This window comes from Pelophylax lessonae (genome assembly GCF_965119305.1).
Source record: "Pelophylax lessonae genome assembly, chromosome: 9".
NCBI classification, from domain to species: Eukaryota; Metazoa; Chordata; class Amphibia; order Anura; family Ranidae; genus Pelophylax; species Pelophylax lessonae.
The window spans coordinates 265,662,233-265,679,240 of record NC_138776.1 but is presented as its reverse complement, the minus strand read 5'-3'; the positions used below and the strand labels follow the sequence as shown (position 1 = coordinate 265,679,240).

The following is a 17,008-nucleotide window of genomic DNA, read 5'->3' as shown; positions in this document are numbered from 1 at the left end:
CCCCCAGGGGCCTACATGGGAGAGGGCCGCTTGGTGCTATACCCAACCAGTTCTCTCTGGGACAGTGCTCCAAGTCTATTCTGAAATCCCTAGATCTGGGATACTCTTCAAGGCAGCAACGTGGGCTGGTAGTTTTTAGCAGGGGTCTGAAGAGGTTCATTTAAGTGCTCCTTACAGAGACTGTGTTGCCGTTCCGTAAAAAGATAGAAGCCACTCTGGAGGGAGTAGGAAGTCTAGGATCCCTCTTTGTGTTAGAAGTTACAGTGCATCCGGAAAGTATTCACAGCGCTTCACTTTTTCCACATTTTGTTATGTTACAGCCTTATCCCAAAATGGATTACATTCATTATTTTCCTCAAAATTCTACAAACAATCCCCCATAATGACAAGGTGAAAGAAATTTGTTTGAAATCTTTGCAAATTAAAAAAAAATCGGATGTACATAAGTATTCACACCCTTTGCCATGACACTCAGAATTGAGCCCAGGTGGCTCCTGATTCCACTGATCATCCTTGAGATGTTTCTACAACTTGATTGCAGTCCACCTGTGGTAAATTCAGTTGATTGGACATGATATGGAAAGGCACACACCTGTCTATATAAGGTCCCACAGTTAACAGTACATGTCAGAGCACAAACCAAGCCAAGGAATTGTGTGTAGACCTCCGAGACAGGATCGTATGGAGGCACAGATCGGGGGAAGGGTACAGAAACATTTCTGCAGCATTGAAGGTCCCAATGAGCACAGTGGCCTCCATCATCCATAAATGGGAGAAGTTTGGAACCACCAGGACTCTTCCTAGAGCGGGCCGCCCGGCCAAACTGAGTGATCGGGGAGAAGGGCCTTAGTCAGGGAGGTGATCAAGAACCCGATGGTCACTCTGATGGAGCTCCAGTGTTTCTATGTGGAGAGAGGAGATCCTTCCAGAAGAACAACTATCTCTGCAGCACTCCACCAATCAGGCCTGTATGGGAGTGGTCAGACGGAAGCCAGTAAAAGTCACATGACAGCCCGCCTGGAGTTTTCCAAAAGGCTCCTGAAGGACTCTCAGACCATGAGAAACAAAATTCTCTGCTCTGATGGAACAAAGATTGAACTCTTTGGCCTGAATGGCAAGCGTCATGTCTGGAGGAAACCAGGTACCGCTCATCACCTGGCCAATACCATCCCTACAGTGAAGCATGGTGGTGGCAGCATCATGCTGTGGGGATGTTTTTCAGCGGCAGGAACTGGGAGACTAGTCAGGATGGATGGAAAGATGAAGGCAGCAATGTTCAGAGACATCCTTGATGAAAACCTGCTCCAGAGCGCTCTGGACCTCAGATTGGGGCGAAGGTTCATCTTCCAGCAGGACAACGACCCTAAGCCCACAGCCAAGATAACAAAGGAGTGGCTATGGGACAACTCTGTGAATGTCCTTGAGTGGCCCAGCCAGAGCCCAGACTTGAACCCGATTGAACATCTCTGGAGAGATCTGAAAATGGCTGTGCACCGACCCTCCCCCATCCAACCTGATGGAGCTTGAGAGGTCCTGCAAAGAAGAATGAGAGAAACTGCCCAAAAATAGGAGTGCCAAGCTTGTAGCATCATACTCAGAAAGACTTGAGGCTGTAATTGGTGCCAAAGGTGCTTCACCAAAGTATTGAGCAAAGGGGTTGAATACTTATGTACATGGGATTTTTTCCTTTTTATTTTTAATAAATTTGCAAAGATTTCAATCAAACTTCTCTCACATTGTCATTATGGGGGATTGTTTGTAGAATTTTGAGGAAAATAATTTATTGAATCCATTTTGGAATAAGGCTGTAACAACAAAATGTGGAAAATGTGAAGCGCTGTGAATACTTTCCAAGTTTCAAGTCAAGTTGGGCATCCCATATAACCCCTAGACCCTACCCAAAAAACAAAGCCCACAGACTGGTTACTGAAGTTGGAAAATGCGTGTTGCCTGGCTGTGCAGACTATAGGGGGACCCAAAATTCAGCAGCTCCTTAAGGGATAGAGAGACATTACAGATGTTATTTTCTGTCATTCTGCTGGTTTAGGGTGAAGATCTGATTAGAATAAAAGTCAAGGATGAAGAAGAAGAGACGTATGTGAGGGATGATCAGCAATATACGGAGGAGGCTGGAATGACGAGGACATTCATAGAGGAGGACACTCCTACAGAGATCAGCACAGGTGACGCATAATATATTCTTCTCTTATCTCTGCTCTGTTACTGCTCACTGATTGGTCTATAGTAGGGCGGGAACTAAGCTTTAGATGCCTTGTTCTATGGGAAAGGGTCTGAAAGTCTAAACTTTGAACCTCTTGTTCATCAGAGGTCACATGAGCCAGTGTCTAGGCTTGTGGTTGCGTAAAGAGCATGGACCTCCCAGTCCCCATTGGTTCCTGCTCTTCTGACAAGGCTGTGTAAATGTAGAAGTGATCTGGAAGGAGGACCAAAGGCCCTTTCACTGAAGAGGGGAAGAGTCCCAGCTAATTGAGAAGAACATCTGCTCACTCATATCTTCCTGATCCAGATGGAATCTTGATATAAGTGAACTAACCCTCTCAGATCTATTGACGATGTTTTTATATTTTTCCAGGACATGCCATGGAGAAACCCTCAAAGGATCGTCTCACTTTATCTCCAGGTTGTAAGTTGGAATATGAAGACTTCACAGGAGATTGTACGGAAGTAAAGACAATGAGCTCAGCTATGGACACAATTCACAATGTATATAGACTATTGAATCCCTCTGACTCCGAGCAACCTGGTACTGTGAGGGATGGTGCTAGAATTCAGGGGGAGAAGAAATTTTCCTGTCCCGAGTGCGGGAAAAGTTTTACATCTGAATTAAGCCTTTCTATACATCAGAGATCCCACACGGGTGAAAATCTTCATTGCTGCCCTGAGTGCGGGGAATGTTTTTTCCACATAGGAGAATTCAACAAACATTGCAGATCTCACACTGGGGAGAAGCCGTTTACCTGTGCTGAGTGCGGGAAATGTTTTTCAGAAAAGACGACTCTTGCCAGACATCAGAAGTTGCACACGGGCAAGAAGCTTTATTCCTGCTCTGAGTGCGGCAAATGTTTTACACAGAAATCAGACCTCGATAGACATCAAAGGTCTCATACAGGGGAGAAGCCACATTTCTGCAGTGAATGCGGGAGAAGTTTTTCCGAGAAATACATGCTTGTTAGTCATCAGAGAACTCACACGGGGGAGAAGCCGTATTCCTGCGCAAAGTGCGGGAAACATTATACACGCAGATCAGAAGTTGTTAAGCATCAAAGATCTCACACGGGAGAGAAGCCGTTTTCTTGCCCTGAATGCGGGAAATGTTTTTCACAGAAGTCTTATCTTCACAAACATCAGGGAACCCACATAAACTTCGAGAAGTGTTAGTGTGCCAAGTCCAAGAAAAGTCTTCTATATGGATCATATTTTGCCGTACATCAGAGATCTTACACTGGGAAGAAGCACACCTTGATCTTAACCTCAGAAAACACGTAGATGCCGTGGGCATCTTGGAAGGATCCGTTTCTTGGCTTGGAGGCCAATTTCGAGAGACTCTTTCTTCTCTTCTTTTGATGTTCCCTTTCCCTTGTGGTCTTTCTCCTTCTATATTTAGTTTTTCGTAGGTATTGGTTTCCTTCTCTCAGGTGCACCCTAGAACCACATGGACGTACTGTGGTACCTCCTTCCATATTTCGTTTTTCGATGGTATTGGTTCCCTCCTCTCAGGTGCACCCTAGAACCACATGGACGTACTTTGGTACCTCCTTCCATATTTTGTTGGTATTGGTTCCCTCCTCTTAGGTGCACCCTAGAACCACATGGACATACTTTGGTACCTCCTTCCATATTTCATTTTTCGTTGGTATTGGTTTCCTCCTCTCAGGTGCACCCTAGAACCAAATAGACATACTTTGGTACCTCCTTCCATATTTAGTTTTTCGATGGTATTGGTTCCCTCCTCTCAGAAGCACCCTAGAACCACATGGACGTACTTTGGTACCTCCTTCCATATTTAGTTTTTCGTTGGTATTGGTTTCCTCCTCTCAGGTGCACCCTAGAACCACATGGACATACTTTGGTACCTCCTTCCATATTTCATTTTTTGTTGGTATTGGTTCCCTCCTCTTAGGTGCACCCTAGAACCACATGGACATACTTTGGTACATCCTTCCATATTTCGTTTTTCGTTGGTATTGGTTCCCTCCTCTTAGGTGCACCCTAGAACCACATGGACGTACTTTGGTACCTCCTTCCATATTTAGTTTTTCGTTGGTATTGGTTCCCTCCTCTCAGAATCACATGGACATACTTTGGTACCTCCTTCTATATTTCGTTTTTCGTTGGTATTGGTTCCCTCCTCTTAGGTGCACCCTAGAACCAAATGGACATACTTTGGTACTTTATAGATTTGAAGATCAGATGCATGCCGAATTTGGATTGCGCCCTGAGGAGACCACAATGGAACTCCTTCTTGATGTCTACTCTTTTTATGAAATCGCTGTCGGGACCTCTTTATTGATTATGGAATTTGAAAAACCTATAGGTGGTAGGCTTATCTCCCTAGGGCCTCCTTCCATACTCCCTCCCCTTGTAAGTGATTATAATAATCTGGGAAAATGAAATGAGAAGTTTATGATGCATATTGTATAATTTATCATCAGAACCATGGCTGTTTACGTATTTGTATATGGTGAAAAATATAAAATACTGCATTAAAAAATAAAAAAAAACACATGAACGGAGTGCTTCTCTGATCTTTATAATAAATGTAGCACTGCCCCCTAGGGGACAGCTGAGAATTACACTTTCTGGATTCCCCTGGGTTACCCTTAGCAACTGGTAGCACAGAAACAGCATTGAAAGTCCTTGGCTCCGTCAATAATCAATCCAGGGGATGTTGGTTTTTGTGGTTTTATTTAGAACTGGGATAGGAGAAGGAATGAGTGGGATAGTCCAACTATGAACTATGCACAATCTTGAGGACAACCAGCTGTAGTGTGCGGCAAGGCCGCTGCTTCACCCTGCCACTGAAGTGAAAATAGTTTAGAAAGTTCCTGTTTTAGTCATTCTCTTCAGGGTTCTAACTTGGCACCCCCTTTACTTTCACTGCCTGTGTGTGCTGACACCCGTCCACTGACTCTATCCACTGGAGTGGTCCCCTTCCTGGGCAGACCCCTTGACAAGCTTCCCTGTACTCACGGACACTGTTTTTCCAGAGTTGCCCTGCCGTCTACTCCACCAGTCAGCTTTCCTGGACCTCTGGATTCAGCCCCACACTTCCGGTCCACAAGGCCGACCACCTGTGACCACCATCCACAGCAAACAGGAGGAGAGACAGCCGTCACCCTCCTCCTGGGACCTGGCTTTCCTCCCAAAGACACCCTGCCACATGTGCCCCTGGCTTTTATAACATATCCCAGGATGCACCACTGTTTGTGCCAACCCACTGGGATAGTTACAAAGCCTGTGTGTCATTGGTTGGGTTTCCTCCACTGTCCAACAGGCTCCCCTATTGGATGCAGTGGGGACATTCCCTCAGGCCAGATGAATCACACATGCAACAGGCAAAACTAACAACCAGGCTCCACTGATAAGCAGATGGAGACACTAGGGTTACCTAAAAAGGAAGCCAGTGGAGGAATTGGCAGAGAGGGTAGGGGGACACTAAATGGAAGCCAGTGGAGGGATTGGAAAAACAGGGCAGAGGACACTGGAGTGGAGGGACTGGCAGAGAGGGGTGCAGGACATTGAATGGAAGCCAGTGGATGGACTGGCAGAGAGAGGTGGAGGACACTGAATGGAGGCCAATAGAGGGATTGGCTGAGAGGGGTGGAGGACACTGAATGGAAGTCAGTGGAGGGATTGGCAGAGGGGTGGACACTGAATGGAAGCCAGTGGAGGGATTGATGGAGGGGGTGGAGAACACTGAATGGAGGGCAGTGGAGGGATTGGCAGAGAGGGGTAAGGGACACTGAACAGAAGCCAATGGAGGGATTGACGGAGAGGGGTGGAGGACACTAAATGCAGGCCAGTGGAGAGATTGGCAGAGAGGGGTGGAGGACACTGAATGGAGGGCAGTGGAGGGATTGGCAGAGAGGGGTGGAGGACACTGAATAGAGGTCAGTGGAGGGATTGGCAGAAAGGAGTGGAGGATACTGAATGGAGGCCAGTGGAGGGACTGGCAAAGAGACGTGAAGGACACTGAATTAAAACCAGTGGAGGGATTGGCAGAGAGGGGTGGAGGACGCTGAATGGAGGACAGGGGAGGGATTGGCAGAGAGGGGTGGAGGACACTAAATGGAAACCAATAGAGGGATTGGCAGAAAGGGGTGGAGGACACTGAATGGAGGTCAGTGGAGGGATTGGCAGAAAGGAGTGGAGGATACTGAATGGAGGCCAGTGGAGGGACTGGCAAAGAGACGTGAAGGACACTGAAATAAAACCAGTGGAGGGATTGGCAGAGAGGGGTGGAGGACACTGAATTGAAGCCAGTATTCATCATGACTGATGTGAATCTTGATCACTGGTTGACATGATGAAGGATGGATTTGCACCATGGGACATCATTTTGTTGGGTGGGGGGTTGTTTAATAAAGGACTTGTGAATGATGTTTATTTACTCTTTCGATTTTTTGAGAATGAGTAACCAGAAGCACTATGTACCCCTTGATTACTTAAGCACTGTGGGGGTGGGTGGAGGTGGGCAAATCTGGGCACCTCCTTATTTTAAAGCCAAACCCAATACTCCCCACGGACACATTCAAGATAACCCGCAGTTCAGTGATGCTGGGTGCTGTAGTGACCATAGGTTGGAAACCGTTGATAAGGGCCTCCTCCCCTAAACCCTGGCCCGGGGGTTGTGTAGGTCTGCAGGGGGATGTATTAGAATCTGGAAGCCCCCTTTAAAAAAAGAAGAAATGTCATCAGCACACCAAGGATTCCTCAGAAGGGTCCAAAGCTTTATTCCGTGGTCAGATAATAAATATACAGCAACGTTTCAGACCCACGTAGGGCCCCTTCGTCAGGCGAGTGACTGACCCTGGGTGGCTCCGAAACGTTGCTGTATTTTTAATATGTGACTACGGAATAAAGCTTTAGACCCAGGAATCCTTGGTTTGCTGATGACATTGCTTCCAGATTCAAATACATCCACCTGCAGACCTACCCAACCCCCGGCCCAGGGTTTTCGGGAGGAGGCCCCTGCCCTCATCAACATGGGGACAACGGTCTTTGTCAGCCCCCCCTGGCATAATACCCTTACTATGTTGGGGGCATATAGCCTGGAATGGTCCAGGGAACACATGCTCGCTGCCCGCCCTTTCCTGGCCAACCTGGTAGCATACTAGGATAAGGGCCTGATGTGGATTTTGGGGGGAATTTCATGCTTTTTTGCATTTTTTTTTTTGCATTGGGTACGCCCTTAAAACCCATTTCCATCTCTCATCAAGATGATGGATAAGAGTCTGGTTCAGGTCAGCTTTGGATAGACATGCAATGGTGAGCTAAAGCCTCCACCTCCGCCACACACTGACCCTTACCGCCAATCATGGACCACTGTAGCAACAATGGGTAAAAAGCACAGTGAGTGATTTGAAGGATCACTCCACCTTGCACCCCCGGGTCAGTATGGAACCTCAGCCGCGACCACAGAAAAACTCTTGTATGGAAGAAGACCACTCCGCCTTTAATCTCCAATATAGTATGAAACTTCCTCCGTGACCATAATAAGCCTCGTGCCTCCAAGTATCAGATAATACATGATCATACCCAAAGATGGCTGCTGATTAATGGGTGGAGCTTCCCTGGAATGACGTTTCACCTCTAGGAGATGATCTGAGAGTCCTCATGAGATGGTGTCTACCTTCCAGATGGTGTGTGTAGATGCTCCTCAGATAGAATAAGATCATTGTTGGTGTCAGTGAGATACAATAAGTCCCAACGTTGGTGTCAGTTGGATACATTAAGTCCCATTGTTGGTGTCAGTGAGATAGAATAAGACCATCGCTGGTGTCAGAGGGATAAAATAATTCCCATTGTTGGTGTCAGTGAGACACAATAAGTCCCATCGTTGGTGTCAGTGAGATAGAATAAGACCATCGTTGGTGTCAGTGGGATAAAATAAGTCCCATCGTTGGTGTCAGTGAGATAAAATAAGTCCCATCGTTGGTGTCAGTGGGATACATTAAGTCCCATCGTTGGTGTCAGTGAGGTAGAATAAGCCCCATCGTTGGTGTCAGTGGGATACAATAAGTCCCATTGTTGGTGTCAGTGGGATACAGTAAGTCCCATTGTTGGTGTCAGTGGAATACAATAAGTCCCATCATTGGTGTCAGTGAGATACAATAAGTCCCATGGTTGGTGTCAGTGAGATAGAATAAGACCATTGTTGGTGTCAGTGGGATAGAATAAGTCCCATTGTTGGTGTCAGTGGAATACAATAAGTCCCATCATTGGTGTCAGTGAGATACAATAAGTCCCATTGTTGGTGTCAGTGAGATACAATAAGTCCCATCGTTGGTATCAGTGGGATACAATAAGTCCCATCGTTGGTGTCAGTGGGATACAATAAGTCACATTGTTGGTGTCACTGAGATAGAAAAAGACCATTGTTGGTGTCAGTGGAATAAAATAGGCCCCTTATAGATTGTAAGCGCTAACGAGCAGGGCCCTCTAATTCCTCCTGTTATTTAATTGTACTGTAACTGTATTGTCTTCCCTCACATTGTAAAGCACTGCGCAAACTGTTGGCGCTATATAAATCATGTATAATAATAATAATAATAATAATATTCTCGTGTTTATACTACGAGGCGTTTCTCCGGGCTGCAGTTCCTCTGAGCTCCACAAGATGGTGATCTCACTTCTACCCAGACAGGAAGTCTCTATGGAAGACAGGAAGTGATGTCAGGTATAAATATAACTTCCAGGTGAAAGGTGAGTTGGTAAGGAAGTAGAGAGGAGACATCGCTGGAAGTGACAGCAGAGGAGGTAAGAAGATATTATTTTCTATTTACACCTAGTAACCCCCTCCGCCATGTTCCATTCTCTTCCTCCATAGTGACTGTGATGTCTTTTATCTCCGGCAGATGATGACACGCACATATATAGTGTGGAAACCTAGAATAATCCCTTCAAGGTCAGACTAGTTCCCTAATTACGGTGCCGGAACATTTCCCTCATTTTAGGGGATGGTTCGCCTTAGCGGTCTCTCGTAACGAAGGATGAACTTCAGATTCAGAGTAGTAAAATGTGACCCCAATTTCCAAGATCCCAATTTTGGTTGAATTGGTGGTTTATTAGTTTTGGTGATCACACGTAATGCCCGGCACACTTCTTGGATCCTGGTCAACACCCAATAATTGAGGGAGATGGGTAACCCCACCCCACGCTATAAGAGGGGTCTGAGATTAGCCTATAATGGAGGAAGGAGGTCCACAATCCCACCCCTCTCTATAAAAGTGGGTCTGAGGTTGTCGAAGAAGGTTGATAACGCTGCCCCTCACTATAGGAGGGGGTATGAGATTCATACAAGAATGGAGGAGGAGGTGAATAACCCCCATCCCTAACCATAAGAGGGGTCTGATTTCAGCCAATAATGGGAGGAGGAGTTGGATAATCCTGCCCCTCCTTATAAGAGGGATCTGATTTCAGATAATAATAGGAGGAGGTGCATAACCCTACCTCTCACTGTAAGGAGAAGTGTGGGATGCACTAAATGTGGACCATGGTCCAGGTTCGGAACGAGCCTCTGTCCCATCTGGACCTGTGGTCTTCCTATTTAGGAGCCCTTCAATCCCACAGCCTCCGCCACTGTCATTCTCAAGCTCCCGCTCCCACCCTCCATCCAATGCAGAGCTGTGCCTCCTGCGCCCAGCTTATTCCCATCCTGCCTTCCTCTCTGCGCTCAGTCTATGGTAGGAGAGTGAAGGGCAGAAGACACTACTGTGGAGCTCAAGTGAAGAGGGCAGATCACTCTACTGTGGGGGGGGAGTCTGTGAGTGATGTGAAGGGGGGGGGGGCAGTGCTGTAAAAGGGTAATGTAGAGGGGGGCAGTGCAGTAGGGTAGTGATGAAGAGGGGCAGTGCTTTTGGGGGGGGGGGGTGAAGGGGGCAGTAATTGGGGGGGGGGGGGTTGATGTGAAGAGGGCAGAGCACACTACTGTGGAGGGGAGGAATTTGTGAAGGGAAGGGGGCAGTGATGGGGGGGGGGGTGATGTGAAGAGGGCAGAGCACACTACTGTATAGGGGAGGAATTTGTGAAGGGGATGGGTGATGTGAGGGGAGGGGGTGATGTGAAGGGGGCAGACCACACTACTGTGGGGGGGGGGGTGGATTTTTGAAATGAGGGGGTGGGTGATTTAAAGGAGAGCAGTGCTGTGAAAGGGGGCAGTGCTTTGGGGGGTGGGTGATGTGAAGAGGGCAGAGCACACTACTGTGGGGGGGAGGGATTTGTGAAGTGAGAGGGGGGTGGTGTTATAAAGAGTGGCAATATAGTAGGGGAGTGAGTGTTGTGAAGGGGGCGGGTGATGTTAAGAGGGGCAGTGCTGTAGGGGGGTGATGTGAAGGGGGAAATGATGGGGGGTGATGTGAAGGGGGCAAGGCTGTGGGGGGGAGTGAAGAGGGCAGCAAGTGTGAAGGGGGGCAGGTGATGGGAAGAGGGGCAGTGCTTTGGGGGGGTTTCTGTGGGGGGGGTGATGTGAAGAGGGCAGGACACACTACTGTGGGGTGGAGGGATTTTTGAAGTGAGGGTGGTAGGTGATATAAAGGGGGCAACACAGTAGGGGAGTGATGTAAAGGGGAGCAGTGCTGTGAAGGGGGCGGGTGATGTAAAGAGGGGCAGTGTTCCTTAGGGGGGTAATGTGAAGGGGCAGTGAGAGGGTAGGTGATATAAAGGGGGGCAATGGAGTAGGGGAGTGATGTAAAGGGGAGCAGTGATGTGAAGGGGGGGGGGGCAGGTGATGTGAAGAGGGCAGAGCACACTACTGTGGGGGGGGGGGGGTTGAAGCAAGGGTGGTGGGTGATATAAAGGGGGGCAGGGCAGTAGGGGAGTAATGTAAAGTGGAGCAATGCTGTGAAGGGGGGTTGGTTGATGTGAAGGGAGCAGTGCTTTTTGGGGGTGTGATGTGAAGGGGGCGTATGTGTGTGGGGGAGGGGGGGGTTGATGTGAAGGGGCAAATTACAGTACTGGGGGGGAGTAAAGCCTTGAAAGGGGGTGAAGACACTTCTGTGAATGAAGGAGGTGTGATGTGACGGGGGTCTGAGAAAGCTTCTCTGAAGGGAAAAGTGTAAAGTGGGGGACTATGATGTGTGGGGGACTGAAGACACTGATGTAAGAAGGGGGTTGTGATATAAGAGGGGGCTGTTATGTAAAGACGTCTTCGCACAAACATGCGATTTGGACCTCCCGTTAATTTCTTTTCAATACCCCTGCTGTATACAGATAAACACTCAGCTCCATGGACTTTTGTAAATGGATTCTAAAATTGGCTAAGGGTGCAGAGTTCCTGTACCAGAGTTGGGAGAGAGGTAGACGGACTGGTAATGTAAAAAAAAAACAAAAGTCAACGGTATGATCCTCAACCTTGTGATAATCACCTCGTGCAACCAGGCCCTTTACATCAGTGATGTTCTGAATATGGTGTAGAACTGGTTCTGGAATGGATGTTAGAGGGGAAGGAGGACAACCCCGACTAGTATCATGTTGGACTGTAAAGAAATGAGAGAAGGATCTGTTGATCTAGACCAGGGATCTCCAAAATTCCTAAACAAAGGACCAGTTTACTGTCCTTGGGCCGGGTTGTGGCCAGTTGGGCCCGGGTTGTGGCCAGTAGGAGTAGAAAATGTCCTGGCATCAGTCGGAGTACATAATGCCCCATCTTTTTTGTCATTGTGAGGAATACTGCCCGATCGTTGGTGTCACAGGAAGGAACTGTACCCCATCGTTGGGATCATTACTTCCAATGCCATCAACAGTGGGGCTCAATTCCTTCCTTTGACACCAACAATCGTTTCTGCTCTATCATTAGTGTCAGTGGGTGGAATAGTACCCCATTGGTGTCAGTAATAGAAATTATGTCCTATTACTGGTGTCAGTGGATGGAATAGTGCCCCAAGGGTCGAATAAAAGCAATAAAGTGCTATATCTAACCCCCTGGCCACAGTTTGGAGACCACTGGTCTACACTCACCGCATCCCAATTACCCATTTTCATTGTCAGACAAGGTCATACTATTCCTTGGCATGCAGATCCCATGAAAGTATTCAAATTGAATTTCTTCCTTTTCCTGATCTGAAATAGAGACACCTGGCCTTTTCCTGGTGTGGGGAGTTCAGTGTACTCAAAACGAATGTGATTCCACGACTTTGCTATCTATCGCATACTCTGGCAACTCAGATTACCCCAACTTTTTTCTGTTGCATTCGTTCAGACTTTATAAAGCTCACCTGGCAAGGCAAACCCACAAAGGGCTGGGAGATCTTGCTTTTAGCTAAGCACAGGGAAGGCGTAAAGATTCCAGGCCCATTACACAGCTATACATGGGACCGGAACTATTGACTGGTGTAGACACAAGTCCCTCAAACTCTGGGTTTCTCTAAAACGGGACTGTTCTCCGTTCCCCATAGCGGGATCCTCATAGACAGAGGCGGTCACTGTTAGTGTACTGGGTACTGCATATCTATCCGCTCGTTGGTTCTACCCTGTGTGAGACTGGCAGCTATATTGACCTACCCAACTTGCAAAGCTGCCCATGCCGCTGTTGGGGAATTTTGGGGGATTGGAGGATTCTTCTGGAACGCTCTACCTCAACCTGTACAACTATCTCCTACTCTAGCTGCTTTCAGGCGATCCCTGAAAACTCATCTCTTCAGGGAAGCCTATCACACCGCCAACTAATCTTCCATCAGCTCATTCCCTACTGTTACAACCTCTTGTGACACCTGCCCCACCCCATTCGATTGTAAGCTCTTCCGAGCAGGGCCCTCTTAAGCCTCTTGTATTTTATTGTATTGTAACTGTATTGTCTCCCTCTAACATTGTAAAGCGCTGCGTAAACTGCTGGCGCTATAGAAATCCTGAATAATAATAACTACTACTTCACTGCTAGTGACAAGGTGAAGCAGCGGCCTTGCCACACTCAGCAATATCTAGTCATCCCAGCAATTTGTGCATATTTCATTCAAGTTGGAGTATCCCACTCATTCCCTTCTCCTATCCAAGTTCTCAATAAAAACACAAAACCAAAAGATCCTAGACTGTTTCCCAGACTGAGCCAAAACACTTTAAAAATGCGGAACTGTCATGTTGTTGCTAATGGTAACCCAGGGGAACCCGTAACCAGCAGCTCCCAAGGGAGTAGTGCTACACACATTATCTACCACACTAAGATGGCTGGGCTCTGGAGGATGGGACGGAGAGTGGGGGGCCATGGGTTAGCTACAATTATCAAAGTCTCTCTCCTCCTGCTTAGTCTATCCTGGATCTGGTAGTATGGCGTGGCAGGTGACTCGAACTCTTGCTTTTGCCGTGAGTAATATCGGCAGATCCTAAAGTTGTTTGTCTATAAAGTGAAGTTGAAATGCATGCAGCCTGCTGTGTTTTGAAGCAACTCCCCGTGTGAATGGATACTGACTTAATGTGAACTAATGATTCTGCAACCACCTACAACTTCTACACCCACAAACTGGACTGTTGGCTATTGGAGTACGTGGATTTGGGTTTGCTTGTTGTCAGAGCACTTAGACACTTTGCGATTGGGAGACAATATAGATTGGTAAAGCAGTTTTTGGGGATTTATTTCAATGCTGGAAACTATATGGTGGCGGTATTCTTGATCCTAGAGTGGGGAGGGATGGATTTGCCTATGGATTGTCTTATCTTGTTATTGTAGTGGGTCTAGCAGAAGGCTTGCGGTTGAGATGGGAAGCTAAGTGTGCACACGTATAAAGACGTCTAGATACCATATAGCCTGCGATCTTAAGCATAAATAATTCAGAGACGAAAGAGTCAAATTTCTGATCGGGGGTGTAAAACCAAATAGAACAGGTTTGCCAGGGGTAGGAAACACAACAAACATTAGGTAACCCAATCCGCATGTGCCAATTCCCACTGGGGTCAACCCCTTATATCCCCATCTTAATCCTTTACAGCCAATACCATCTAGATAATTCTCCGCTCTCCGTCCACAGAGGAACCTGCATAGATCACATGACCACATTAATAAGCATGGATGAGGAACGGCATCACATGACCGAGAAGATACTAAACCTCACCCTGGAGATCATCTACCTGCTGACTGGAGAGGTGAGGAGGATTCTGGGAGGTCACGTGACATCACTCTTATCTATATTAATAAAACACAGACCTGACCAGAGAGGTGAGGAGGATTCTGGGAGGTCACATGACATCACTCTTCTCTATTAATAAAAAACAGACCTGACCAGAGAGGTGAGGAGGATTCTGGGAGGTCACATGACATCACTCTTAACTCTATTAATAAAACACAGACCTGACCAGAGAGGTGAGGAGGATTCTGGGAGGTCACATGACATCAATCTTAACTCTATTAATAAAACACAGACCTGACCGAAGAGAGGTGAGGAGGATTCTGGGAGGTCACATGACATCACTCTTCTCTATTAATAAAACACAGACCTGACCGGAGAGGTGAGGAGGATTCTGGAATTGTAACATGATATTCCTATTGATTTCTCAATACAGAGTTTCCCTCATCTGAAGTCAGGTGATCATATGACCATCACAGTGCCTCCATGTGACTCCCTAAAACTTGAGAAGACGAACATACAGAAGATTCTAGAAGTCACCAACCATATTATTGAACTGCTGACAGGAGAGGTGAGCGGTGCTGGGAATTCTGGGACATTATCCAGTAACAGACAAGGGATGTGTCTGGATGGTGACTGTATCATTGTGTGTGTCAGGTTCCTATAAGGTGTCAGGATGCCAATAACTGTTACGCCTTGGAAGAGTGGGAGCATTTAGAAGGACAAAGGGACCTCCTCGATCTTGTTAAGATGGAGAATAAGCCGCCCCTCACATCCCCGGGTAAGAGGAGACTTTATTGTAAAGGAGAGAGCAGTACGGAGGGTCCACCTAGATCCCCCATCATCTGATAAACACATAGAAACAATGTATTCAGTCAGTGTGTGTGTTTCCTACAGATGGATCCGGTAATGGGAACCCACCAGAGAGATGTCCCCGTCCTCTGTATTCCCGGGATTCTCCACACGAAGATCCAACCATCCCTCACCATCATCAGGAAGATGGATTCAGTAATGGGAACCCACCAGAGAAATGTCCCTGTCCTCTGTATTCCCAGGATTCCACACAGGAAGGTCACACCATCCCTCACCATCATCAGGTAGGTGGAGTTGAGGGTCGGGAACATAAAGTGATTGAACACTCTGACATGTGGAGACGATGTGTGGACTCTACAAGATGATATTTTCTATGTGATCTCACATCATAAATACTTCTATGTTACAGATGTTGTTTTCTGCCTTTCTGTTGGTTTAGGGTGAAGATCTAAATAATGAAAAAGTTGAAGAAGAAGAAGTAGAAGAGACGTATGTGAGGGATGATCAGCAATATACAGAGAAGGCTGGAATGACGAGGACATTCATAGAGGAGGACACTCCTACAGAGATCAGCACAGGTGACCCATAATATATTCTTCTCTTATCTCTGCTCTGTTACTGCTCACTGATTGACTCATTGGTTGGAGATAATTGGACATCCACAGAGAACATCTGCTCACTCATATCTACCTGATCCAGATGGAATCTTGATGGAAGTGAACTAACCCTCTCAGATCTATTGATGATATTTTTATATTTTTCCAGGACACGCCATGGAGAAACCCTCAAAGGATCGCCTCACTTTATCTCCAGGTTGTAAAATGGAAGATGAGGACATCACAGGAGATTGTGGAGGAGAAAAGTCCTTGACCTCGGCTATCAATGGCGTGCTTTACAGTGTGGATAGACCATGGAATCTTTCTGATTCAGAGCCACCATGCACTGAGAGGGATGAAGACGGAACTCAAGGGAAAAAGAAATTTCCCTGTTCTGATTGTGGGGAAATTTTTAGCTCTGTACTAAGTCTTCAAGTGCATCAGAGATCCCACACGGGTGAGGAGCTTCATTCTTGTCCTGAGTGTGGGAAACGCTTTCTTCATAATTCAGAACTCATCATACATTACAGATCTCATACAGGAGAGAAGCCGTATTTCTGCCCTGAGTGCGGGAAATGTTTTTCACAAAAGTCTTATCTTGCTAGACATCATAGATTACATACGGGTGAGAGGCCCTTTGTTTGCCTGGAGTGTGGGAAATGTTATACCCGAAAATCTGAACTTGTTATACATCAAAGATCTCACACAGGGGAGAAGCCATATACCTGCCTTGAGTGCGGGAAATGTTATACACGGAAATCAGATTTTGTTATACATCAGAGATCTCACACGGGGGAGAAACCGTATTCCTGCCCTGAGTGCGGGAAACATTTTTCACAGAAGGCCAATCTTAACACACATCTGAGGTCTCACATGGAGGAGAAGCCGTATTCCTGTCCTGAGTGCGGGAAATGTCATGCACAAAAATCTCACCTTCTTATACATCAAAGATCTCACACAGGAGAGAAGCCCTATTCTTGCTTTGAGTGCGGGAAATGTTTCTCAGATAAGACTGGTCTTTCCAGACATGAGAGGTCTCACACGGGGGAGAAGCCGTATTCCTGTCTTGAGTGTGAAAAATGCTTTTCACAGAAGTCCAGTCTTACCGAACATCAGGTATGCCACCAGCAGGAAAAGTTATTTTCCTGCCCTGAGTGCGAGAAATGTTTTCCACGGAAATCAGATTTTGTCAGACATCAAAAATCCCATGGGGGGGAGAAGCCCTTCTCCTGCCCCGACTGCGGGAAACTTTTTTCACGGAAGTCTACTCTTACCAAACATCAGGAAACCCATACCACCTTTTGA

General features: G+C 46.9%; 1 protein-coding gene and 1 long non-coding RNA gene across 2 annotated transcripts in view; one reads left to right on the top strand and one right to left on the bottom strand.

The window, feature by feature from the left end:
* LOC309562622 (uncharacterized protein) overlaps positions 1–17,008 on the top strand; it is a gene marked incomplete at its 3' end in the record, with an annotated part of 500,517 nt that extends 483,509 nt beyond the window's left edge. Inside the window, exons 14-15 of the mRNA XM_082266875.1 lie at positions 2,048–2,183; positions 15,873–17,008. Coding sequence (XP_082123001.1) covers positions 2,048–2,183; positions 15,873–17,008 — 1,272 coding nt within the window. The remainder of the gene's footprint in view (positions 1–2,047; positions 2,184–15,872) is intronic.
* On the bottom strand, positions 3,535–4,470 carry LOC309563040. Its single transcript, XR_014225702.1, has 3 exons — positions 4,412–4,470; positions 4,013–4,094; positions 3,535–3,609 (listed from the first exon to the last, which is right to left on the bottom strand). It is a non-coding gene; the product is annotated as an uncharacterized lncRNA (long non-coding RNA).